We start from the raw sequence: 22,831 nt of genomic DNA on the forward strand, positions 1-22,831 counted from the left end.
TCAGCTCCCTCAATCCTCTTATTCGCAAGCTAGGTATATATCACTCAGGGTGACCTCCAGCAGCAGTTGATAAACATTCTGGAAAAGCCAGGCTTTTTAGACCATCTAGTCTCTGTTGCAATTCTGCAACTCCGCGTTTGTAACATGAAAACAGCCCCATGTTGACAAGACGTGAATGAATGGGCGTGGCTATCACCCCCAGAATTTTACTTATAGATACCAAAATTTGGAGTGCATATAGTCTTCCTGTGTCACAATCTATGTTTCTTCTTCTGATTTTTTTTCCAACCATTTATAAATGTAAAGCCTGTTCTTAGCTCACCGGCCACACCGAAATAGGCAGTGGGCTGGATTTGGCCCACAGCTGTTGTTTGCCCACCCCAGTCTTGAAGATCCAATATGATATTTGTGATGCCTGTTTAGAGATGGAAGTGATGGTCTATTGTAAGTATGCATGTCATGGATTTTATAAATAGGAAGTCTTGCAAAATAACTAGTGTCCTGTATGTGTTAGCAAGTGCTCAGCTTTATTACCTGGTATTATTAGAAAACACATAAAATCCCCAGATCCTGTTATCGATCAAATTCCCCGAGAGAGCAAGGGGTAAGATCTATGACCCTCTTCTGGCCTCTGAAATTTCTGATGACTCAGTGTGTCTATTACCAGGGCATGAAACTTTATATCGTGGGCCAGAAACCCGGGGGAATCCTTGGAGACACATGGGCTGCTTTAACCAGAAATCAGAAGTCCTGGCTTTTATTCTGAAAGCTACCAGAGCTGAGGAGCCCGAGGCTCCTCAAACATACATTATTTGTGTGTGTGAAAAAGAAACTTTTAGGTCTCAAGGCAGCAGGGCTCTAGAATGTCTGAAAGAGCCCTACTTCTGAGACCAGGCATCCTCTGGGTCAGGCTCTCACTCTGCATTTCCTGGATGTCTCTCCTGGGTGAGTTTTGGGGACCTGATTCCCTCCTTTCGAAGGAGAGGTAATAATTTGCAGAACATTCCAGTGGTTAGGAGCCTAGGCAGCCTGTTTGAATCTTGCCGCTGCCATCATTACCTGGGTGACCTTTGGAAAGTAATTCAGCCTCAACTTCCTCATATCTAGAATGAGATGATGACAACACCTGTTTTACAGGGGTGCTGTGGGGTTCAATAAACCGACACAGGGAGCATGCTTAGGAACCAGTGCTGGGAACTGAGAACGTGATAAATAATTGTTGACTTTTATCATTATTATTAAAGCAAGGCTCTCAAGAGGCTTAGTAATGATGTGGGCACACGCCTAGCTCAGTCCAGGCGAGGGGAGGCGTAATTATCAATGATTAAGTCCCTCCTTCCCACCAATAACTAATAATTAGCACCTGATAAATGCAAACACCGCGGTGAGAATAGAAGATACGACAGCAGGTAAAGACAGACAGACCTGGCCTCATGATGCTTACAGTGTATTGGGGAAGGGACACAGAAGCTAAATGTTCTGTTCTGCCCTCCCAGTCTGGATCCATTGTTACTTCATTCCAGAACTTCTGCCTCCTGAGCCCTAGCCTGGTCCTTGTTATATTACCAATTTACTTTTGTTCATTGCCTAAACCATTGGGTTTAACACTTAGATATTACTTATACCAAGCCCCCCATTGTCTTTACCACTTTACAAGCATCAATCATTGAGTCCTTATAGCAGGCCTGTGAGGCACAGAGAGCCTAATTAACTCACACAAGGACACACAGCAAGGAGAAGCAGAGAGAGGGTTCGAGGCCAGGTTGTCTTGCTCGGGCTCTGCATTCCTAATCATTGTACCATGCTGCCTTGAACTATCAGAATTGGCCTGTCTGATGGATTTATTGTCTTGTTTATTATCTACCCACCAGACTTTAGCTCTGTGAAGTCAGGGGGCCTCGTCTGTTGAATGCATAGCCATAACCCTCGTGCCTGGCGCAGCATAAGCTACAGAGTTGGTACCCAGGATGTATTTCTTGAATCAATAAATGAATGAAAACACAGCCAAATAAATATATAATTACAAGTAGCACTGAGTGCTATGAAAATCAAAAACAAACAAAAAAACCAGTGCTATGAGGGCTTTTAACAAGGGATCTAATTCAGTTTGACGATCAGAGAATACTAAAAATTATAAGCATTATTTTAACTATCCTCATTCTAAAATCTCCTTGATTCCATAGCTGTGTTTGGTTAGAAGGGGAAAAAAATGGTATTTATACTGAATATACTTTTCAATGATAGCTATTTCCTCCCAGCAGTTGAAAACTGGGGTTGCATTTGACTTAAATTCTACTGAATATATGAGTCCCAAATCTTTTCTCATCCCCCAAAATAAGTATAAGCAATTGACCTAACTTGGGCTTGTGGTAATATATCCACAGTAACTTCTCAGTTCTCTGCACTTAACTTCATAGGCGGGAATAAGACTTTCATTTGTCTTGGGTTTTAATTTTTCTCTTTCTCTTTTTTTCTCTATTGCAGGAACAATGGGTAACCAAATGAGCGTCCCACAAAGAGCTGAAGACCAAGAGAATGAATCGGAGACAGACGCTAACAAGGTAGTGTAGTTAGGGTCACCTAACTACTAGCTGAGCAAGATCATTAGCTACTGGGTCATTAGCTACTGGTAGCTAGACTTGGGGATGACAGCAGAGGAAATGGCCTTTTCAGTGCTCATCACATAGACATTATTGATGATGTGCTGTTGTCCCAGGGATTCTTCAGTTGTACTCAAACCTCCAGCATCCATCCAGGAGCTTGTTAAAGATGCAGGCCCTAGGGGCGCCTGGGTGGTTCAGTCATTGGGTGTCTGCCTTCGGCTCAGGTCATGATCCCAGGGTCCTGGGATCGAGCCCCACATCAGGCTCCCTGCTCAGCAGGAAGCCTGCGTCTCCCTCCCCCCCCCCCCCCCCCCCCCGGCTTGTGTTCTCTCTCTCACTGTCTCTCTCTCGGTCAAATAAATAAAATACTAAAAAAAAAAAAAAAATGCAGGCTCTAGGGACACCTGGGTGACTCAGTGTGTTGGGCGTCTGCCTTCGGCTCAGGTCATGATCTCAGGGTCTTGGGGTCGAGCCCCACATCAGGCTCTTTGCTCAGTGGGGAGCCTGCTTCTCCCTCTGCTTGCCTCTCTCCTTCTCTCTTTCTGACAAATAAATAAATTAAAATCTTAAAAAAAGAAAAAGATGCAGGCTCTAAGGCCCCACCTAAGACTTACTGAATCCAAAATTACAAGGCTGGGAGTCTATGAAACCTGTGTCTTTGAGGACCTCCAAGGTGCACCGTATGGGGTCAGTTCGGTACCTACCGCCAGGTGGTTCTCAGCTGTGGGTGATTTTGCCTGCCCCCCGCCCCACCAGGGGACATGTGGCAGTGTCTGGAGACATTTTTGATTGTCACAGCTCAGGGCTACTGATCTAGTGGCTAGAGTCCAGAGATGCTGCTAAACAGTGCACAGGACAGCCCCCACAACAGGGAATGATCTAGCCCCAAAGGTCAGTGGTGCTGAGGATGGGAAACCCAGATTCGGGTCAGTAGCTCACAGCCTTGGCTACACATTGGGATCACCTGGCAGGCGTAGCATCCTAGACCAATTAAACCAGAATCTGCGTGGGAGTGAGGGCAGGCATCTGCATTTTCGGGGCAGCCGAGTTGGGGCACTACTTTAGGAACGCTTCCTTTAGGAGACTGCTCTGGAGAGCTAAGGCCAGGGACACCCCAGCACTGCTCCTTAGATCTTCTATGACCAAGTGGCAGAAAGCCTACATTTCTACCATCCAGTGCTTCTGAAATCGATTCCATTTAAGACTTGGAGCCCAGTGAACATGGAAACCCCCATAGGAGGTTTACAACCCCCTACAAACTAGTATTGATCATATCATTGGAGAATTCCTGCTCAGAATAGAAGGCTGGATTTGAAGAAATGGGCTAAAAACTCCAGTGCCCGCAGAGTGGGTAGCAAGCCTGACTGTTGAGTACATCATCTGGGAAGCTTTGCAGACAGACTCCCGCTGCCTGGCCCCACTGGACGGCAACTGAAATGCAGCCTCTGCGTGGGGGCTCAGGCATCAGGAGTCTCTCAAGCACCCAAGTGACTCCTAGTCTGGGAGCCTCTGGTCTCCAGGGGCTCGGAGGTGATAGAAGGGAGGGAAGCAGGCGGGCAGGACCTTCAGGGGACCGGGGACCAAGGGTCCATTTGCAGATGGCGGACTCTGGCCGACAGGAACCAACCAGATGTTCCCAGTCTGGTTTGTCATTAGCAGTTGGAAAGCAGTGTTAATGAAATCTCCTGCTTTTTAAATATTGGCAACTGATTCCCAAAGACTTGAAAACAAAAACTCTGCAAGCCAAAGAAACCAATTGGCACATCCAGGATCGCCCCAAGGGATGCCGGTCGTGAGCTCGGAGCCAAATGGTCACACATGTTAGGTGTTTCCTTGTTGTGATTTCTTGGGAGGGTTAATGATAGATTCAAGAAAGCAGGCTTATTTTAAACACTTAAGACCATTATAAAAACCTAAAGAAAGGAAAAGCCTTCTGTGTCCCTCCAGAAGTTTCCCACCGTCAGGAGCTGCCATTCAGACTATAGTTTCCTCTCTGGGCACTTATTCACATGTATTAAACTACCGATGGTATTCGCAAAATACAATACCGCGTGCAGAATGCTTAGCACATAATCAGTATCCAATTAGTGTCAACGATTGGTGGTATAATTTAGATGGCCTTATTACTAAAATAGCATTATGTAACATACATTCACTCTTGGAACATTTTTCTTTCTGTGTGAGTGTATGTGTACGTACGTACACACACATATATATAAATATGTATACAAGCTTTTTAAATACCTGCAGCAAATGTCAAGAATAAAAACAATCAGGGCAGGAAATTGGGAAAACAGCGAGGTTGGACAGAGAGGGTGTGGAGCAGAAAGAAAGCCAACAGCGAACTTCCTGTATTTGACAAGTTTGTTGACTAAGGGCTGGGCTGGGGACCGTGCTATGTGTGCGGGTTGGTAGCATGTGGTTAATCTCACGGGGCTTGGGGATCACCGTATCAAATTCTTGCTCCCCACTGATTAGACAAGTGTCTGTTAGCTGGGCATCTCATCTGTACGACGGGGTCCATCCTGCCTGTATTTGTGGGGCTCATCCGTTTGAGGTGAATGGGTTACTTAGTTTCCTGAAGCATGATGGGAAGCTGGGTACTTTCCAGAAACACAGCCTTTAAATTAAGTTTAATTCGGTGATGTACCTTGTGGCCTCGAGGTTCTTCCCTAAGTTCTGATTTTCCCAACATCTGACTACCAATGCCACATGTTCTGTTGCAGGTGGCATCTGAGATTGAGTGTGGTCAGAACGGGACGCCGGTGATCATATCGACCCACGACATTCCATTCTATGATGAAGGTCAGTGCCACATGGGGGAGGTGGGCTGCTCCTCGGGGGGTGGGGAAGGGTCTGCGGATCCTGTACATGGTGAAAAGAAAATGCAAGGCTTGAAGTCACAGTCTCCCTTTGAAAACATTAGTGTTAGTAGCCTGGGGCTACCAAGACAGTGTTACAAACGGGGTGGCTTACACAACAGAAACGTGTTGTCTCACAGTGCTGGAGGCCCCAAGTCTTTTCTTTTGATTGCATTCGGTTATATTAAAAAGTAAAACCACAGACACAAAAAATGAAGGTAGAGACCATGAGCCATGGGGAAGTGGGGAAGTAGGAGAGAAGAGGAACCCAGTGATGGTGATGGGTAGTCCCGGCTAGGGGACAGTCCTCATCACCATGGACAATCCTCTGTACCACAGCCTGAACACATCGGCAACGTTGGCGCCTTCTGAGCACCGCAAGCGGGACTCTGTTCTCTGCCTCTGTCCTAGGTCCTAGGAGCCTCAAGGCATTCCGTGGCTTCCAGATGCTGTCCTCTCTATGCACATCTGTCTGCATGTCCACATGTCCCCTTCTATAAGGACACAGTCACATTGGATTGGTGTCCACCCTAATTGACCTCATCTTAACGTGGTCATTGGCAAAAACTCTGTTTCCAAATGAAGTCACAGGCACTGGTGGATAGAGTTCAACCCTGAGCAGCACCCATCCCTTCTGAGTATGCATAACCGCTGGAAGAGGCCAGGGATCTCCAGCAGATAAGACAAAAGCAAAAGAGTGAAAACACTAAGAGGTTGGCATTTGGAGTTGGACAGACCAAGGTTAAAGTCCCTGCTCTGCGGGGCGCCTGGGTGGCTCAGTCGGTGAACCATCTGCCTTGGGCTCTGGTCATGATCCCAGGGTCTGAGATCGAGCCCCATGTCAGGCTCCCAGCTCAGCGGGGTGTCTGCTTCTCCCTCTCCCTCTGCCTGCCACTCCCCCTGCTTGTGCTCATGCTCTCTTTCTGTCAAATAAATAAATGAAATCTTAAAAAAAAAAAAAAGTCCCTGCTCTGCCATGGACTAGCCGTGTGACCTGGACAAGCCATTTGACTTTCTAAACCCCGGCTTTCTCAGCTGCCCTCTGGGGCAAGAACACATACATCACACAGTTCCCAAGAGGATTAAAGGAGCCTGTCCATTAAGCATTTACATATTACCTGGCACTTAGGAACTCCACAGAAACCAGCTAAGTAGACAAGGCAACAGAATATTCCCTAGACAAGGCCAGTTTTAAAATGGGACGATATACTGACCTATTTTATTTGTCCTGCAGTAGAACACTACACTTTCAGCGTATGAAAAGTGGACAGGTCCTACTTTGCAGAGTATATACATAAACTTATATAAGAAGAAGAAGTACTTAAGGGTAAGAACTCTGGAATCAAACTGCTGGCTTTGCCAGCTGCCAGCTGTGTGACCTTAAGCAAGTTACTTAAGCTCTCTGAACCTCAGTCTCCTTGTCTGTAAAGTGGGATAACATTAGTACCTACAACATAAGTATCGAATTTAATAAGGCACCTATTTCAGCGCCTGCCACATAGTAAGTGCTCTATGTATTAGCTGTCATTATTATTTTATGATTATGGTTCCTGTCATTTGCCTGTAAGTTTCTGGGCTTCAGTTTCTTATTCTGAGCAATGAGGAAATGAGTCCTATTATTGGTTCTAGAGGTTTTAGAATCTCCTAGTGTTAGGAGAAAACTCCTTTCTTTATATTCCACTACTCACACCACATCTGACACCAAATGTGTGGGGATTCCATACCAAGCAATTCTGTGACGCTTCTGAGTGTCCTCTGTCTCAAAGCAGTTCTGACTCTGTTGACCTAAAGTTAACATCGGCACCCACAGGCTGAAGCCTCAGTCCCTCAAGACTGCCTCCCACTTTCAGTTGACAGTCACAAGCGGTGGGTGGTCAGGTGACCCGCACAAATCAGAGATTCCCATGAGCCCCACCTCAGGTTCAGTCATTTGCTAGAACGGCTCACAGACCTCAGGAAAACAGTCGACTTACTAGATGGCCAGTTTATTATAAAAGGATACAACTCAGCAACAGCCAGATGGAAGGGAGGCATAGGGCAAGGTAGGAGGACCTGGGGGTGACAGAGCTTCCGTGCCCTCCCCGCACCCCCAGGTACTCACAGTCCAGCTCTCGGAACACTGTACTGTAGGGATTTTTGTGCATGCTCTATTACACAGGCATGATCGATTAAGTCATTGGCCATTGGTGATGGAACTCAATATCCAGCCACTCTCCCCCCCCAGAGATGGGGGATGGGGTGGAAAGTTCCAACCCTCTAATCACTAGGCTGGTTCCCCTGGCAACCAGGGCCCCCATCCTTAGGGGCTTTCCAAAGTCACTCATTAACATAAACTCAGAGGTAGTTAAAAGGCGCTGCCTTGTTATGAATAACAAAAGACGTCTTCATGGCTCTTACCATTTATATGATAAGTTTTAGAGGCGGTCTGTGCCCGGAATGAGGATGAAGACCAAATAGGTATTTCTTATTCTATATCACAATATCATTCCTGAGGAGTTTATTAAAAGCTTAGATGGCAGGTCCCCTCCCATAGCCTCTATCTACAATAAGCTAAGGTTGGGAGCTTTCTAGAGGATTCTGACGCACTGCCAGGATAGGCAATCCCTGGATGAGAAAAAGGCCCCAAGTTTCTTCCTGCCTTTAAACCCTGTGGGTCAAACTTATACTTTGATGTACACAAAATGGACTGTATTTATAGCAGTAGCCTTTGATGAGAATGGGGTAAAAGCTGGCCATTGAGATGCATGGGCTTTGAAATGAGAATCATACCATTTATATAATTTACAAACTGTAGATGTTCTCAAGAAATTGAGAGGCATTGAGAATATAATACGCCCTATGGAAATTACTTTCTCTATCATAATTATACGATTATTCCCCTGTTTGTAGTATAGGACGCAAGGGCAAGGAGTGTGTAGGATGAACAGAAGAACATAGTGTTGGGAATTGAGAAAGCACTGCCCCCTTCTCCCTTCTTTCGGTCCCTCTCTCCCTCCTTTTCTCCGTCTTTCCCTCTTTTCCTCCCCAATATTTATATATATATATTTATATATGGAAGGAATTCCTAAAAGGAGGAAAACAGGTTACAGAAACACAGGACTACAGTCTGGAATAGCATATTGCTGTGCGAATACCTTCACAGGACAAGGGAAACAAGAGAATCGCATTTTGGTGAGTCACGGGTTCGTTGCATTTAGCTCTAGTTCCCTGCAGCCTTGCTTTCAACTTATCCGGGCGCCCGCTGGAGAATCTGTAAAGAGTTTAGATTAATCCTCTGAGGTCAGAATTCGGCCTGTCATTCACTGACAACTTGAGCCCCGTGCAACTCGCTTTGGAGTGATTATCCCATTTAATGAGGAAGGCAGCCTATTATCACCCTCTTGCTGTTTTCCCCAGGTTATTAACTAAGTTATCATTTTCAATGCAGTTTTTAAGGGGGTATAAAAGTAGGATTCTGGGGGCCTTTTTTGATCCTTTTGACAGAATTCTCTGACCAAATCTTTTGATGCACATCTGTATTCATCTCTGGTGGGGTATACATATACATATGCGCATAGAGAAAAGTCACCAGAGAAAGGGGTGAGTGGGATTCTGGGTGACTGTGTTCCTTCTCTTTATCTATATTTTCCCCACTACGATTCAACAATTAATCACCCTGCAGGAACATTTCCTGGGAGGGCTTATTAAGAAGCGGGGGTGGCAGTAGGAAGGAAGGATAAGAAACCAGGATGCGGGATTTGAATCGTGGCTCTGCCCTCTGAGCTTGGACAAGTTTCTGAGCCTCTGTCCTTTCATTTGTAAAATGGGAACGATATTCCTGGTGGAACCAAGCTTCTAAGATCATCGTGAGGCTGAAATGAGTTGATTTATGTGAAATACTTAGAATAGTGCCTGGCAGATGGGTAAACACATGGAGAAAGCTACTTGTGCTGGGTTGGATTTAATGTTGATGCTCATAAAGGCTGTCATTACAATTTGACATTCACTGGATTATCTCTAGCATAACTTTTATATCCGGGTGGGCCCAATGTACTCTCAAGGGCCTTTCGAGGGGGAAGCAGGGGGAGACGAGAGGGAGAGAAGCAGATGTCACAGAGAGAGAGAGAGAGAGAGATTAGAAGATTCTGCAGTGTTGTCCTTGACAGGGAGGAAGGGACCATGAGCCAAGGAATGCAGGGGGCCTCTCAAAGCTGTAAAGAGCAAGGGAGCAGATACTCCCCTCGAGTTTCCAGAAGCTGACCCATTTTCGACTTCTGACCTTCAGAATGTAAGATAATATATTTGTGTTCTTGTAAGGCACCAAAATTGGGGCGATTTGTTACAGCAGCAATAGAAAACTAATGTGAGCACACTCACACTTGTTGTCTAACAGACCCGGGCTTAGGTCCCAGCTCTGCCACCCACTAGCTGTGGAACCTTGGCAAGGAATTTGTGTTCTCAGAGAGTCATCTGTAAAATGGGAATAATAATAATAGTACTAACTTTGTAGGGAGGTATAAGAACAGTGGCTGGCACACAGTAAATGGGTTGAAATACAGGAGACAAGAAAAACTAGAAGCAGAGTCTATTGTTCGCGTGTCCTTTATCCCTGGCTTTCCCTGTCATGTCATCTGATGATCTGAGATTTTCCCACCTGTGTATTTATGCCTAGAACCTCACTGATCTTTGGAGAAATAAAAATGCCTCATTTTTTCTCCTTCTTCGACTCCTTTCTATCAAATTTACATTAGTCCCCTCTCCAAAAAAAACCTGTTCTGTCCTCAATGCTATTGGATGGCAGAGACTAATGCACGATGTATCATCATTTTTCAGAAACAGGAGACTGTCTGTTTCACCTGGATACGGAGTTTCTTAAAATAGTAACAGCTTCCCTTTCTGTTCCAAGTCAATTATTCCCAAAAAGAATTGCCAAATTTTGCTTTAAAAAAAAAAAAGTAAGTGGAATCATTTTACGGGACTGAAAATTCATACTTCAGCCAAGTGTCCCTGCCCATGATAACATATGAGAACAGACGCATTTGCCAACAGTGACGCTTGGGGGAAGTGTAATGGGAGCCCCAAGGCCAAAAATCAGAGCCACCTGAGATGTGAAAACGTCCTCCCCTGAGGCGATCCGAAAGCAGGAAGAGAAAGGCCAAGATGGGCCACCATTTCCCGCTCCCCCGCCCCCTTTTTATTACGACAGAACGGGAGCTCTTTCCCAGAAGGCCCTGCGCTCAAGCAGGCAACCTCTTAATCTCATTGGCCAGAACTAGGTCACGTGGCCCCACCAGCCGCAGGGCATGCTAGGACGGCACCATCTCCGGGCTGCAAGCGGAGAACACGGGGCTGGAGTGGATTGGCTGACGGATTGGCCGTCAGCAGTGCCTGCCAGCGTTGATCTCGAAGAATTAGCGCTGAGCGACCAGGAGGAGCACACATCTTCACTCAGGCCTTTCAAAGACGTTAAGGGCATCTAGCTCGTTTCCCAAACATTCCTTTTCTCTCTCCCCCCGTAACCTTGCTGCGTACGCTCCTTATGCTCAACTCCGCACTTGAAACCGTGCTCCACGCCCCATCCACGCAGGCTCTTCCCTTTCTCCTTCCCCTGCATTGCCCACGGCCTCGCTTCTCAGTATACAGCAGCGACTTCGGAAAACTGGCTCTCGCCGGTGGCCCAACCGCTCCTTGTCCCTCCACCCCCTTGCAAGGATGCCCTGGGAAGTCTAATCCTTAGTGCTTTTTCTCGCCAAAAACTCTAGGGGAGAATTTCTGTTGGATCAAATTATCCTAGTACACTACTATGGTAGACAGTCTCCAGAAATGCACACCCCACCCCCCAAAATACTCCATGTTTCCCTATTGTGGTCTTTACCCATTGAATCTGGGCTGGGCTGCATAACCAATCATACGGAGTGAATGGGATGACACATGAATTCCAAGGCTAAGCTTTAAGAAGCCCCGTAGCCTCGGCCTTTGTCTCTTGCAGCACCAGCTTTAGGGTAAGCTAGCTACAGGGTCAGTCCAAATGCTCTGAGACTGCCCTGCTGGGAGGGAGCCCATGCTGGTTGCACCAAGAAGCCAGGCGGCAAGAAAGAGAGAAATGCCAAGCTAGTCCCCACATGTCCAGCCAGCCCAGCCCAGGACAAAGTCCTTGGACTACACAAACATGTACAGATCCCTCTAATTCAACAGATACAGTCTTTAATTCATTGTTTTTCGACAGCTACAAAATGTTTTAAGGTATAGATATGCTATCATTTATTCAGCCATTACCCCGGATGGTGGGCATCCATTTTTTTACTGTTTTTCTTTCTCTCCACTCCAAACAATGTTGCAGTGAACACTCTTGCACAAATTTTCTTTTTTTAAATAATTTTTTATTGTTATGTTAATCACCATACATTACATCATTAGTTTTTGATGTAGTGTTCCATGATTCATTGTTTGTGCATAACCCCCAGTGGTCCACGCAGAATGTGCCCTCTTTAATACCCATCACCAGGCTAACCCATCCCACCACCCTCCTCCTCTCTAGAACCCTCAGTTTGTTTTTCAGAGTGATCGTCTCCCATGGTTCGTCTCCCCCCTCCGACTTACTCCCCTTCATTCTTCCCCTCCTGCTATCTTCTTTTCTTTTCTCTTAACATATGTTGCATTATTTGTTTCAGAAGTACAGATCTGTGATTCAACAGTCTTGCACAATTCACAGCGCTCACCATAGCACATACCCTCCCCAATGTCTATCACCCAGCCACCCCATCCCTCCCACCCCACTCCCCCTCCAGCAACCCTCAGTTTGTTTCCTGAGATTAAGAATTCCTCATATCAGTGAGGTCATATGATACATGTCTTTCTCTGATTGACTTATTTCACTCAGCATAACACCCTCCAGTTCCATCCACGTCATTGCAAATGGCAAGATCTCATTCCTTTTGATGGCTCTTGCACAAATTTTTTATCGTTTGCATTTTAGACAGTTTCTTCCTGAGGGAGGCTGTACAAAGTATGGCTGGGGAGAGTGCTTTTGGACAAACCACATCTGCAGCCTCGCTTTACCTCTTCGCAGCTGTGTGAGCTTAAATGAGAGACTTCGCTTCTCCACCTCATGGTGTTATGAAGAGAAAATAAGATAATGCTTGCAAATCCCTTCACTTGGTGCCTGAAACAATAAAGGATGGCCATCACAATGATGTCAATTCCTGAAAATAGTGGTGCCTAATTTTTAATCCACATTGGAATCACTGGGAGGATTTTTTTTTTTTTAAATCCCATTACCAGGCCCCACCTAGAATCAGTAAATCAGAAGCTCTGGAGGGTAGGGCCCAGGCACAAATCTTTTTTCAAGTTTCCCTGGGCATTAGTATTTTGAAAACTGTTCATGTTCAGCCATGGTTGGAAACATTTGGAATGCACTCACATAGAAAATTCCTTATTCACATTTTTTTTCAAAAATAAAACATTGGCATTTCTGTTTTATATTCTTCCAAGACTTTTTTGTCCCTACCATGGCTGACACCCTGGATACAGCATTCTGTTCCAGGGTTCATACAGTCAGATTTCACTAACTTCCACGCAGCTGCTGTCGAGTAAAACACAACTTGTTCTTTGCCTCTCTGGACTGAGAAGAAGGCCGGACAGCATATTCTGCTCTGAACATAGAGACATCCGACATGATTTCAGGAGCATGAGCAATATTAACTTGTCCCTCTCTTGAAGGGTCGGCCAAGAGAGCCCGAAATAGACCCAGAGAAAGCATGACAAACGGCAAAAAGAGAAACAGGATCGTCATGGGTCAGCTGTACATTATTTCATTTCTCTCCCCCAGGGTGCATTTTAACCAGATTGTGAAATGCCATAAATGCTTCCACCACAGTTTTAATCCCAGAGTGGACTTTTCTAAAGACCTTCTCTTCATATCCTTTTACCACACTGGGAAGAATTTGCCAACACTTGTCACTGCACAAAAAATCAATCAATCAATCAATCAATCAATCAATCAATCTATGAGACCAAGGAAATGGTAAGCTGCCCTAAACATTTCTGGAAGTTTAACAATTAAAGCAGCAGATTAGTGGGTGAGATCTGCTATGTGCAGAGCAGACCTCAAAGGCCACAGGTTTCTGAGAACAAGAGACGGGAAATACAAGCAGAATCTGGCTCCATTTGTAGGAACAAAAGCTGTGATGTAGAGCTGATTCTCAGCTCCAGGCGTGGCTGCCCTGCAGAAATCCCCCAGCAGATGATAAGAGATTTCAGTGAAAACCCCACTTGAGGATTTTCAGATGACATTTCCCAACTCAAAAAAAAAAACAAATCTAAACATTGTGCTGGACGAACACCATGCTGGCCCTATCAGCAGATCTCATAGTTGGCAACCTGTGATAATGTAAAGTTGTTCTCCCTACTTTTCATCGCTCACCAAAAATAACTTAAAAAAAAATCATCATCACCCTTAGGTGATTCCAGCCTGAAGCGACTAAACATTTAAATCCTATAGCTAATTAATTCTAAGTGTGCTTGCTTGGCTTCTGGACCCACCAGGCCTCCTGGCCTTGATAACGTGCTCCGGTGTATGTTGTCACCAGGGAGGGACCACATGGGTAGGAGGTCCCCAGCAGCTGTGTCCCCTTTTGAAGCCGCCTCTATGCTTCATTCATGAACCCTTTTTAAAATGACCTCTGAGGGGTACATCAACTCCAGGGGACTTAAAATTTGAGGTTTCTGAGTTTGCTGAGCAGAGGGTCAGACTCTGGAATATGGAGATGCCCCCGAAGTCATGCCACTCCTGGATGCAGGACCCACTTGGCCTGGTGAAGCCTCCATCACAGCCACAGGCTCATTAGTTACAGACCCCACTGTCGCTGCTGGGCCTGCCCCAGGCAAAGTGGAAATAGGCCAAATGTTCCCTCAGTCAGTCTTCGGTCCCATTCTAGATCTCTCCTTTCCCCCATCCTTCCATTATTTGTACATGTTTAAGGGACATGGGATGATGTGGGCCTTAGTACGTGTCCATATAAACATTCCCAACAGTATACGTAATAAGGTAAGACAAGAAAAACATCCCCGCCCTGAGTCTGTCCCCTTCCCATTTCCTTCCTTAGAGGCAAGCATTCTTTACCGTTTCTTAAGGCCAGAGGTGTTCCAACTGAGCATATTTTAAAATCTGCTGCTCTACCTCTCAACACCACTTTTTAAAAACGAATGGGAACATTCTGTACATACAGCTGGACATGGCCTTTTTCCCTTACTGGGTGCCTTGGAGAATGTTCATGCGTGTGGAGGATTTCACTGTATGGGATTCACAACCAGGCCCCTACTGATAAGCAGTTAGGTTGTTTCTAGTCTTTTGTCATGGGGACAGTAGCCCAGCAAATTGTGTGCATCTGTTCTGTGTCTCTGTGCCTCGATGCGATTATATTTGTAGGGTAATATTCTAAGAGTAGAAATTAGAGTTCACGGGGCTTGTGAATGTTTAAATTTTGGTATATATTACTAAATTACCCTCCAAAAAGATTGCCAAAATACACTGCCACCAACGATAGATGGGGCTGTTCTTCCTCCTATTCCCTCCCTATTAGGTTACTAAATATCTCCTTTTTCACCAGTTTGATAGGTGGAAAGCTAAGTCTCCTAATTTTGCTCATATTTAACTATTCATGAGGTTGGGCATCCTTTCATATGCTTAAAAGTCAGCTGTGTGTCTTTCCTTTTAACTGTGTGCTCACATTTGGTGTTCCTTTCCCCACCCCACTCCCCCCATTTGATGTTTGTTTATACAACGTCTTCCTTTTCCAAAGTGAGTTATAATTCACATACCACAAAATTCATCCTTTTAAAGTACGCAGTTCAGTGCTTTTGAGTATATTTACAAGGTAACACAAACCATCCCCACTATCTAATTCCAGAACGTTTTCATCACTCCAACCAAAGACTCCGTACCTATGCGCAGTCATTCCCTGTAGCCGCTCCCCCAGCCCCTGGCAACCACTAATCTGCTGTCATGTTTTCAAGTTCACCTGTGTCATAGTGTGTCACGATGCTTCATTCTTTTCCATGGCTGAATACTACTCCGCTGTCTGGATGGGCCACGTCTTGTGCGTCCATTCATCAGCTGACTGATTGACATTTGGGCGGCTTCCGCTTCTTCAACTATCGTGGATAATGCTGCTGTGAACATCTGTGTACACGTTCTCGTGTGGACATGTGTTTTCATTCTCTTGGCTGTGTACCTAGGAGTGGAATTACTGGGTCATACAGGAACTCTATGTTTAACTTCCGGAGGAGGTACTAACCCGTTCTCCAGAGCAACTGTGCCATTTTACCTTCCCGCTGGCAACGTATGAGCATTCTGATAGCTCTTCAGCCTCGCCAATACTGGTGACGGTCCGTCGTTCTGATAATGGCCATCCTAGTGGGCGTAAAGTGGTACCGTGTGATGGTCTTGGTTGCCTCTTCCTAATGACTGATGGCATTGAGCATCTTTTCGTGTGCTCACTGATCATTCATATGTCGACTCTGGAGAATATAATGTCTTCTTGATTTGGCTGCTTTTCCCCGTCCTTCTCGCCCAAGCCTCTTGTCTCCTAGTGCTTTCTGTCCGGCTACTCCCAATCCCCAGAGTCAAGCTAATAACTGTCACTCTTCAGCAGAGTTTTATGGGGCATGAATTCTACCTACCCCACCCTCCACGTCCAAGGCCTATCCTTGGTGTTCTTATCCTTGGAGGGCACCGAGAGAATAATATGTGACCTTCCCTGGTATGTTTTTACCATTTAAGATGTGCTTTATGTTGTATATCGATCCCTGCCACCCTTGGGGGTGGGAGAAAGATGCTCTATCACATTGCTGCTGGAAATGTGCATCGCTGGAGCCCTTTCTGGGAAAGAAATCTGGTAGTGTCTCTTTTCAAAAATTAAATGCACATTGATTTAGGTGCAGCAGCTCCACATCTGTGCCTCTGTTCCATAGAAATAAAGCATTAGTTTAGGATTTTTGAACACAGATGTTTATCCCGGCATTGTTTGCAATAGAAATGGAAACAATTACTTGGAAGCTATCAGAACGGTCATTGATTAGGGCAATGGCTTAAATATCTTTTGGTATATGCATACTAAGGAATATTATGCAGTTATTAAAAAAAATAAAATAGGGGCGCCTAGGTAGCTCAGCTGATTAAGCATCTGACTCTTGATTTCAGCTCAGGTCTTGATCTCAGGGTCATGAGTTCAAGCCCCATACTGGGCTCCATGCAGGGCATGGAGCCTACTAAAAACATAGGATAGATTTGGACATACTGACTGGGAGGACTGTGACTGTGACTGTCAGTTCATTCAGGCAGCTTTAACAAAAATACCACAGACTGGGGCAGATTTGTTGTCTAGTAAAACCTTCTTCCTGGTTCATAGATGGCCACCTTCTCACTGGGTCCTCAAGCAGTGGAAGGGGCAAGGGAGCTCTCTGGGGCCTCTTTTATAAGGGCATGAATTCCATTCATGAGGGCTGCACCCTCATGACCTAATCTCCTCCCAAAGGCCCCACCTCCTAATACCACCGGCATAGGGGGTAGGATTTCCACCTATGAATTTTGTAGGGTCACAAACGTTCCATCTGTAACAACGATATATAAAAGCAATCAAAACCTATGTCTGATCTGATCCAATTTTTGTAAAAACCAAGAAGAACGAACACAACCCCTGTGTACATGTATCTGGAATGCTTATATGTATTTGTATGAGTGTGGACAAAGCTTGACAAGCCATGCTGTGTTGCAGATGCTAGTTACGTTGCCATGAGGGCAGAAGGTCTGTACAGAAAAAGAAAAGAGTTAAGAGATCAATTGTTTTGGGTAGGAAACACATGTTAAATGTGTATTAAAATCAAATTGAGAAAAAAAACAAAAAAATCAAACATTGAAGGTGTCTTTTTTTTTTTAAAGATTTTATTTATTTATCTGACAGAGAAATATATATAGAGAGAGAGAGCACAAGCAGGAGGAGTGGCAGGCAGTGGGAGAAGGAGAAGCATGTTTCCCGCTGAGCAGGGAGCCCGATATGGGGCTTGACCCCAGGACCCTGAGATCATGACCTGAGCCAAAGACAGATGCTTAATGGACTGAGCCACCCAGGCGCCCCTGAATGTGTCTTTGAGTGACAATATTGGCTCCCATTGGAGCAATGGTGGTTTAGCATTCGAATTATCTTTGTAGGTTCCAGACTTTTGCAGCACATGAATGATAGGAAATCTGTGAGCAGAAAGGAGAGTGGAAATGGTGAGCTTTCTAATATAGTCTCACCCCACAGTGATGGGCAAATCACTGCTGACTTTTGAGAGAGCACAGAGTGAACAATTACCTTTTGCCCACATAATGTTGGAACCCAACATTAAAACACAGCATTTCCACCACTAGATGCTCAGACATGTTCTATCAAGCTAATAGTCGAGAACCTTCAGACCTAAGATGCCCCCTAGCTCATTCCTTTCTTTTATTTATGCTGGAATTTCTTGGCCTAGGCATCGTGGCTTTTTCATATTGAAATGAAAAGCATGAAATCTGATCATTCCACGAAATTTCCAAATCTAACATCTTCCTCCAAGCTATAAGTATCTGCCACATGAATCTTTATTTCAAGACCTATAAAACAACAAATGCATTTGCACAACACAGAAAGCCACAGTTGTTTGATGTGTCATTTGACTCCTGCAGCAAGACCTCAGAAGGGTCTTTTTTGTAAAACTTTTTGAGGTCTTCATCAGTTTTCCCAAGTGCCTACCATAATCCTTTGATATTCAAATATAATTCTCTTTTGAAGAGCTTAGTGGGTCATCACCTAGTTTCCCTTCTACCTTCCTGTCTTCTTCCATGAACTCTTTGAACTCTGCCAGATTCTCACCCAACAGGAGCCACGTGTGTGATCTGAGCAATACTTTCCATGACTCAGCAAACTCCTGCATCTTCTGCAAGGTTTGCAATTTCCCTTGGCAAATCGTGTTCATTACATTTCCACCTTAGTGTCCTTTCTCCGGACGGAGCGGGGTATTGACACACAGGACGGTGTCGCACAGGAAGGGATGTCTGAGTGGGAAATAACTTTCGTAAGTGGACACTTGGTTTGTAAATGAAATTATGGTGATGGCTTCTGCTTCCCTCTTTAGCCCTAAGAACTAGGAGGATTTGGATAATGGATTCTTAGAAGAAAGAACGCCACCTCTGCCACGACCGGTTATTACAAGAGTTGCGACTCTTGCCATTGTTACAGTCAAGTTCCCTGGGTACTTGCTACGCCCTGCGCTCTGTGCTCCTGCCTTACATTTCCCTGACTTAATTCTGTTATGTGCCGAGCACTGTTGGAGGCACTGGGGACACAGCTGTAATCAAGACAGACCAGGTCTCTGTCTACTTGGGCTTACTTTCTAGTGGAGAAGAAGCAAAATGAATTAATGAGATCATTTCAGAGACCAAGGAAAGCGCTGCAGAACCCAAAGAGGAAATGGGGTGAGTGGGAGGGTGACTTTAGAAAGGGTGGTCAGGGGAGACCTGACCTGAGGCCTGAATGATAACCAGGTAGCCGTGGAAAGATCAGAGGGGAAACATTCCCAGGCGGAAAGAACAGCTAGAGTGAGGTTGGTGTGTTAAGAAGAGGAACATGCGCTGAGCTGAGGTTCTAACAGGTGTTGGCCATGGTAGAGTTCGGGCTTGATTTTAATTAGGGTGAAGCCCTCTTTGGATAGTTTTATGTAGATGAATGACATGATCTAATTTTTATTTAAAACAAAACAAAGTCACACACCAATGTCTCCCAAATGTGAGAAAACACAGTTGTTGTTTTTTTCTCTTGTGCATAGTGTTTTCTTGAAAATCCGCTAATTCCATTAACCAAACTTTGCTTTGTTCTCTCCCTCTCTTCTGTTCTTGCTTCTACTACAAAATGTCAAGGGTTTGAACTTTGGAATCAGGCAAACATGGGTTCGAATTCTGACTTAAGAGCATCCTGCTTAAGAGCAGGATGATGTTTGAAAGGTGACTTTACTTCTCAGAGCCTCAATGTTCCCACCTGTAAAATGGGAGTGATGATAGTACCTAATGTATACATTTGCTCTAATACATAAATAAAATGCTTCTTGTTACAGACAGCATTTGCCATAATGCCTGGTACATGGGAAATAGTCAATGAACGAACAGTTGTAGTAAGTGAAAATTTGAACTTTGCCACATGGAAAAAAAAAAAAACAACCAAAACATAATCCTTCCTCAGAAGTTCTGAATATTGTAATAGAGACTTTGTGTGTGTGTGTTTAAAATATGCACTAGAACTCTGAGGAAGCAGCTTGTTTTGACTGAGAATACTTGATACTTAGAGAGTGGGAAGCATTCCTGAATCTTCTCTGGCCCAGATTCTTAGATTTTTGAAGATAAATTAATTCATATTATTACTATTTTTAGAAGTCTTTCCAGAGCACTCAAATTTGTAGGTTAAACCATTAGAATATTTTTTCCTTATGACTTATGTTTGGAAATATAAAACAGTAATGGTAGTAATAATATATTAATAGAGCAAAAACCCTAATTTTTCTCAAGAACACACCACGTACCTGCAAGCAGTAAGCACCTTGTAGGAAGCATTTTGTTTAATCCTCATAATGACCCTTTGAAGAAGGCATTGTTATTTTCTTGACCATTTTATAAGAAAATTGAGGCATAGAGATATAAAGTAATTTAGCCAGATCACAGATAGATCTTCCTTGACTTAGGATAGGGCCACCTCCTGATAAATCCATTGTATGTTGAAAATGTATTTATAGGTGCCTGGGTGGCTCAGTCAGTTAAGCATCTGCCTTTGGCTCAGGTCATGATCACAGGGTCCTGGGGTTGAGTCCCATGTCAGTGTCCCTGCTCAGCAGGAAGTCTGCTTCTCCCTCTCCCTCCGCCCCTCCCCCTGGCTCATGCTCGCTCTCTCTCTCTCTCTCTCTCAAATAAATAAATAAAATCTTTAAAAAAAGAAAATGTATTTACTATACCTAATCTACCAAGCATCATAACTTAGTCTAGCCTACCTTAAACATGGTCAGAGCACTTCCATTAGCCTATAGTTGGGTAACATCATCTAACACAAAGCCTATTTGGTAAAAAGTGTTGAGTATTCCATGTATATGAAATGTACTGAATTTGCACTGAAAGGGAAAGACAGACTGGCTGTAAGGGTTGTCAGTGTACAGGTTCATGATCACCTGGTTGACTGGGACCTGCCACTACCCAGCATCACCAGAGGGGGTCACCCTGCATATCGCTAACCCAGGAAAAGATCCAAATTCAGAACTCCAAGTACAGTTTCTCCTGAATGAGTATCACTTTTGCACATTGTAAAGCCGAAAAACCAAGTCCCAGCACTGTAAGCCGAGGACCATCTGTATTTCATATTTGAGAGTCAAACCGAGGTCCTCGGCTCCAGAATCTAAGTTCTTAACAATGACACCAAAATGCCACTGGAAATAAGTTCTCAATCCCATGTCTGCCTACAATGACTTTCTTTTAAAAAGCACATAATACAAAATATATTTTCTGCACTAAGAAGATCAAAATGTTCAACTCTTCTAGATATTTGAGGGCTGTCATCTGCATTCTTACTTGATTCCTTTTCATCTCCCTTAAACTCTTACACATTTTTTTTTTCAAGGAAAGTAAAATCTCTTTGGTATGTCATCTGTTTGTCTGCTTTATGAGAAAACTTTTTATTGAAACCAGATTCAAGATGAGCTTCTCTCAAGATTGCTTATAGGAATTGAAAGCTTGGTTCCTATCGTCCTGAAGGAACTTTTTAATTCTTTCCATAATAATGTGAGGAAGGCATGTAAACAATACTCATCTTTGCAAGAGTATAAACCTTGTAACTCCAGTGGGTTTTCTTCCTATTCATTCACAGATTGGATGTGTGTGAGTGTCAGTGTGTGCATGTGTGCGCATGCATGTGCACTTAAATCGATGTTTTAGGACATATTTTGTTTCCAATGTTTATCGGAGGTCTCAAAAGTGGTAATTTCTTTCCTGAAGTGGATTTTTTCCCTTCACTTTTACTGCGAAGACAAAGAGTTGGTGGCGTCTCTATCCAGCTCCTTGTAACTTACTTCCTCCTGTTTCATTCTCTTTACCTTCCTCCCTTCCATACTAACTGCTTCCTGGACAGACTTGCAGAGCTTAGAGACAGCTTCCCAGGGAGAGGATTGTTTGCTATTACTTGACAAGTGAAATGGTACTGGCCAATTCCGTGAAATTCTCTCCAAGTCACTGAGTATGTACTTAATTTAAGTTGGCATGAGTGAAAAAAAAAATCTGTTGGCCACGTAATGGTAAATTTCATCTTCAGGCATAGCTGGATCCAGGTATTCAAATTCTATCACGGGGCATTTGTTCCTTGAATCTTTTGGCTCTGCTTTCATCTGAGTTTGTTCTGAGGCAGGCACTTGTGAATGTGAAACCCAAGGCCACCACTTACAGATGTACCCCCACTGGTTTGCCAATCCAAGCATAAAGAATGTAACTCTGTTCTAATGGGTTCAGCAAAAGCCACAGGATTAGTCTAGCTTAGATCATTTTAGGAGGAGATAAGCATTCTAGTAAAGGAAATGGAAGCTGTGGGTGATACACTCACTCAAGTTTGGGGGGCAGACCTTCATTCTTATGGAATGTCCCATCTAGGAAGTCCTAGTTCTTATAAGTTATCAAAAATACTTTCCCCATTCTCTAATATCAAGAGCTAAAGTTTGCATCTGCTGTAATTTCTAAATGCCTTGAGGGCTAGTCTAGATACCTGGATGAAAAGAATTTATCCTTTATTAAAGCAATATATTGGCACTTTTTAACAAGTCTGTCTAGGGACTACATCAAACTAAAAAGCTTCTGCACAACAAAGGAAGTCATCAGCACAATGAAAAAGCAACCCACTGAATAGAAGAAAATATTTGTAAATCCTTTATTCAATAAGGGATTCATATCCAAAATGCATAAAGAACTCAATAGCAAAAAGAAAATCTGATTTAAAAATGGACAGAGAATCTAAATAGACATTTTCCAAGGAAGACACACAGATGGCCAACAGGTACATGAAAAGATGTTCAACATCACTAATTATTAGGGAAATTCAAATAAAAACCACGCTAAGATATCACCTCATACCTGTCAGAATGGCTATTATGAGAAAAAAAAAACCAACAAGAAATAACAGGTGTTGTTGGGAATACTACTTGGCCAGAAAAAAGAAGAAAATCTTGCCATTTGCAAAAACGTGAATAGACCTTGAAGATATGATGCTAAGTGAAATAAGTCAGACAGAGACAAGTGCCATATGGTTTCACGTGTATGTGGAATGTAAAAAACAAAACAAATGAACAAAC

General features: G+C 44.1%; 1 protein-coding gene across 5 annotated transcripts in view; it reads left to right on the forward strand.

The window, feature by feature from the left end:
• BCAS1 (brain enriched myelin associated protein 1) overlaps positions 1 to 22,831 on the forward strand; it is a 96,202-nt gene that overhangs the window by 10,281 nt on the left and 63,090 nt on the right. For 4 of the 5 annotated variants that reach the window (XM_073883918.1, XM_073883920.1, XM_073883922.1 and 1 more), the window contains exons 1-3: positions 918 to 945; positions 2,485 to 2,561; positions 5,330 to 5,408. In XM_073883918.1, the coding sequence (XP_073740019.1) occupies positions 933 to 945; positions 2,485 to 2,561; positions 5,330 to 5,408 (169 nt within the window). In that variant the 5' untranslated portion in view covers positions 918 to 932. Of the gene's footprint in view, positions 1 to 917; positions 946 to 2,484; positions 2,562 to 5,329; positions 5,409 to 22,831 lie in introns of those variants that run through there. The other variant, XM_073883919.1, reaches the window with a different exon arrangement.

The sequence above is a fragment of the Callorhinus ursinus genome, unplaced genomic scaffold (genome assembly GCF_003265705.2).
Source record: "Callorhinus ursinus isolate GAN/ISIS: 27379988/994484 unplaced genomic scaffold, GSC_fseal_2.0 scaffold53, whole genome shotgun sequence".
Taxonomy (NCBI): Eukaryota; Metazoa; Chordata; class Mammalia; order Carnivora; family Otariidae; genus Callorhinus; species Callorhinus ursinus.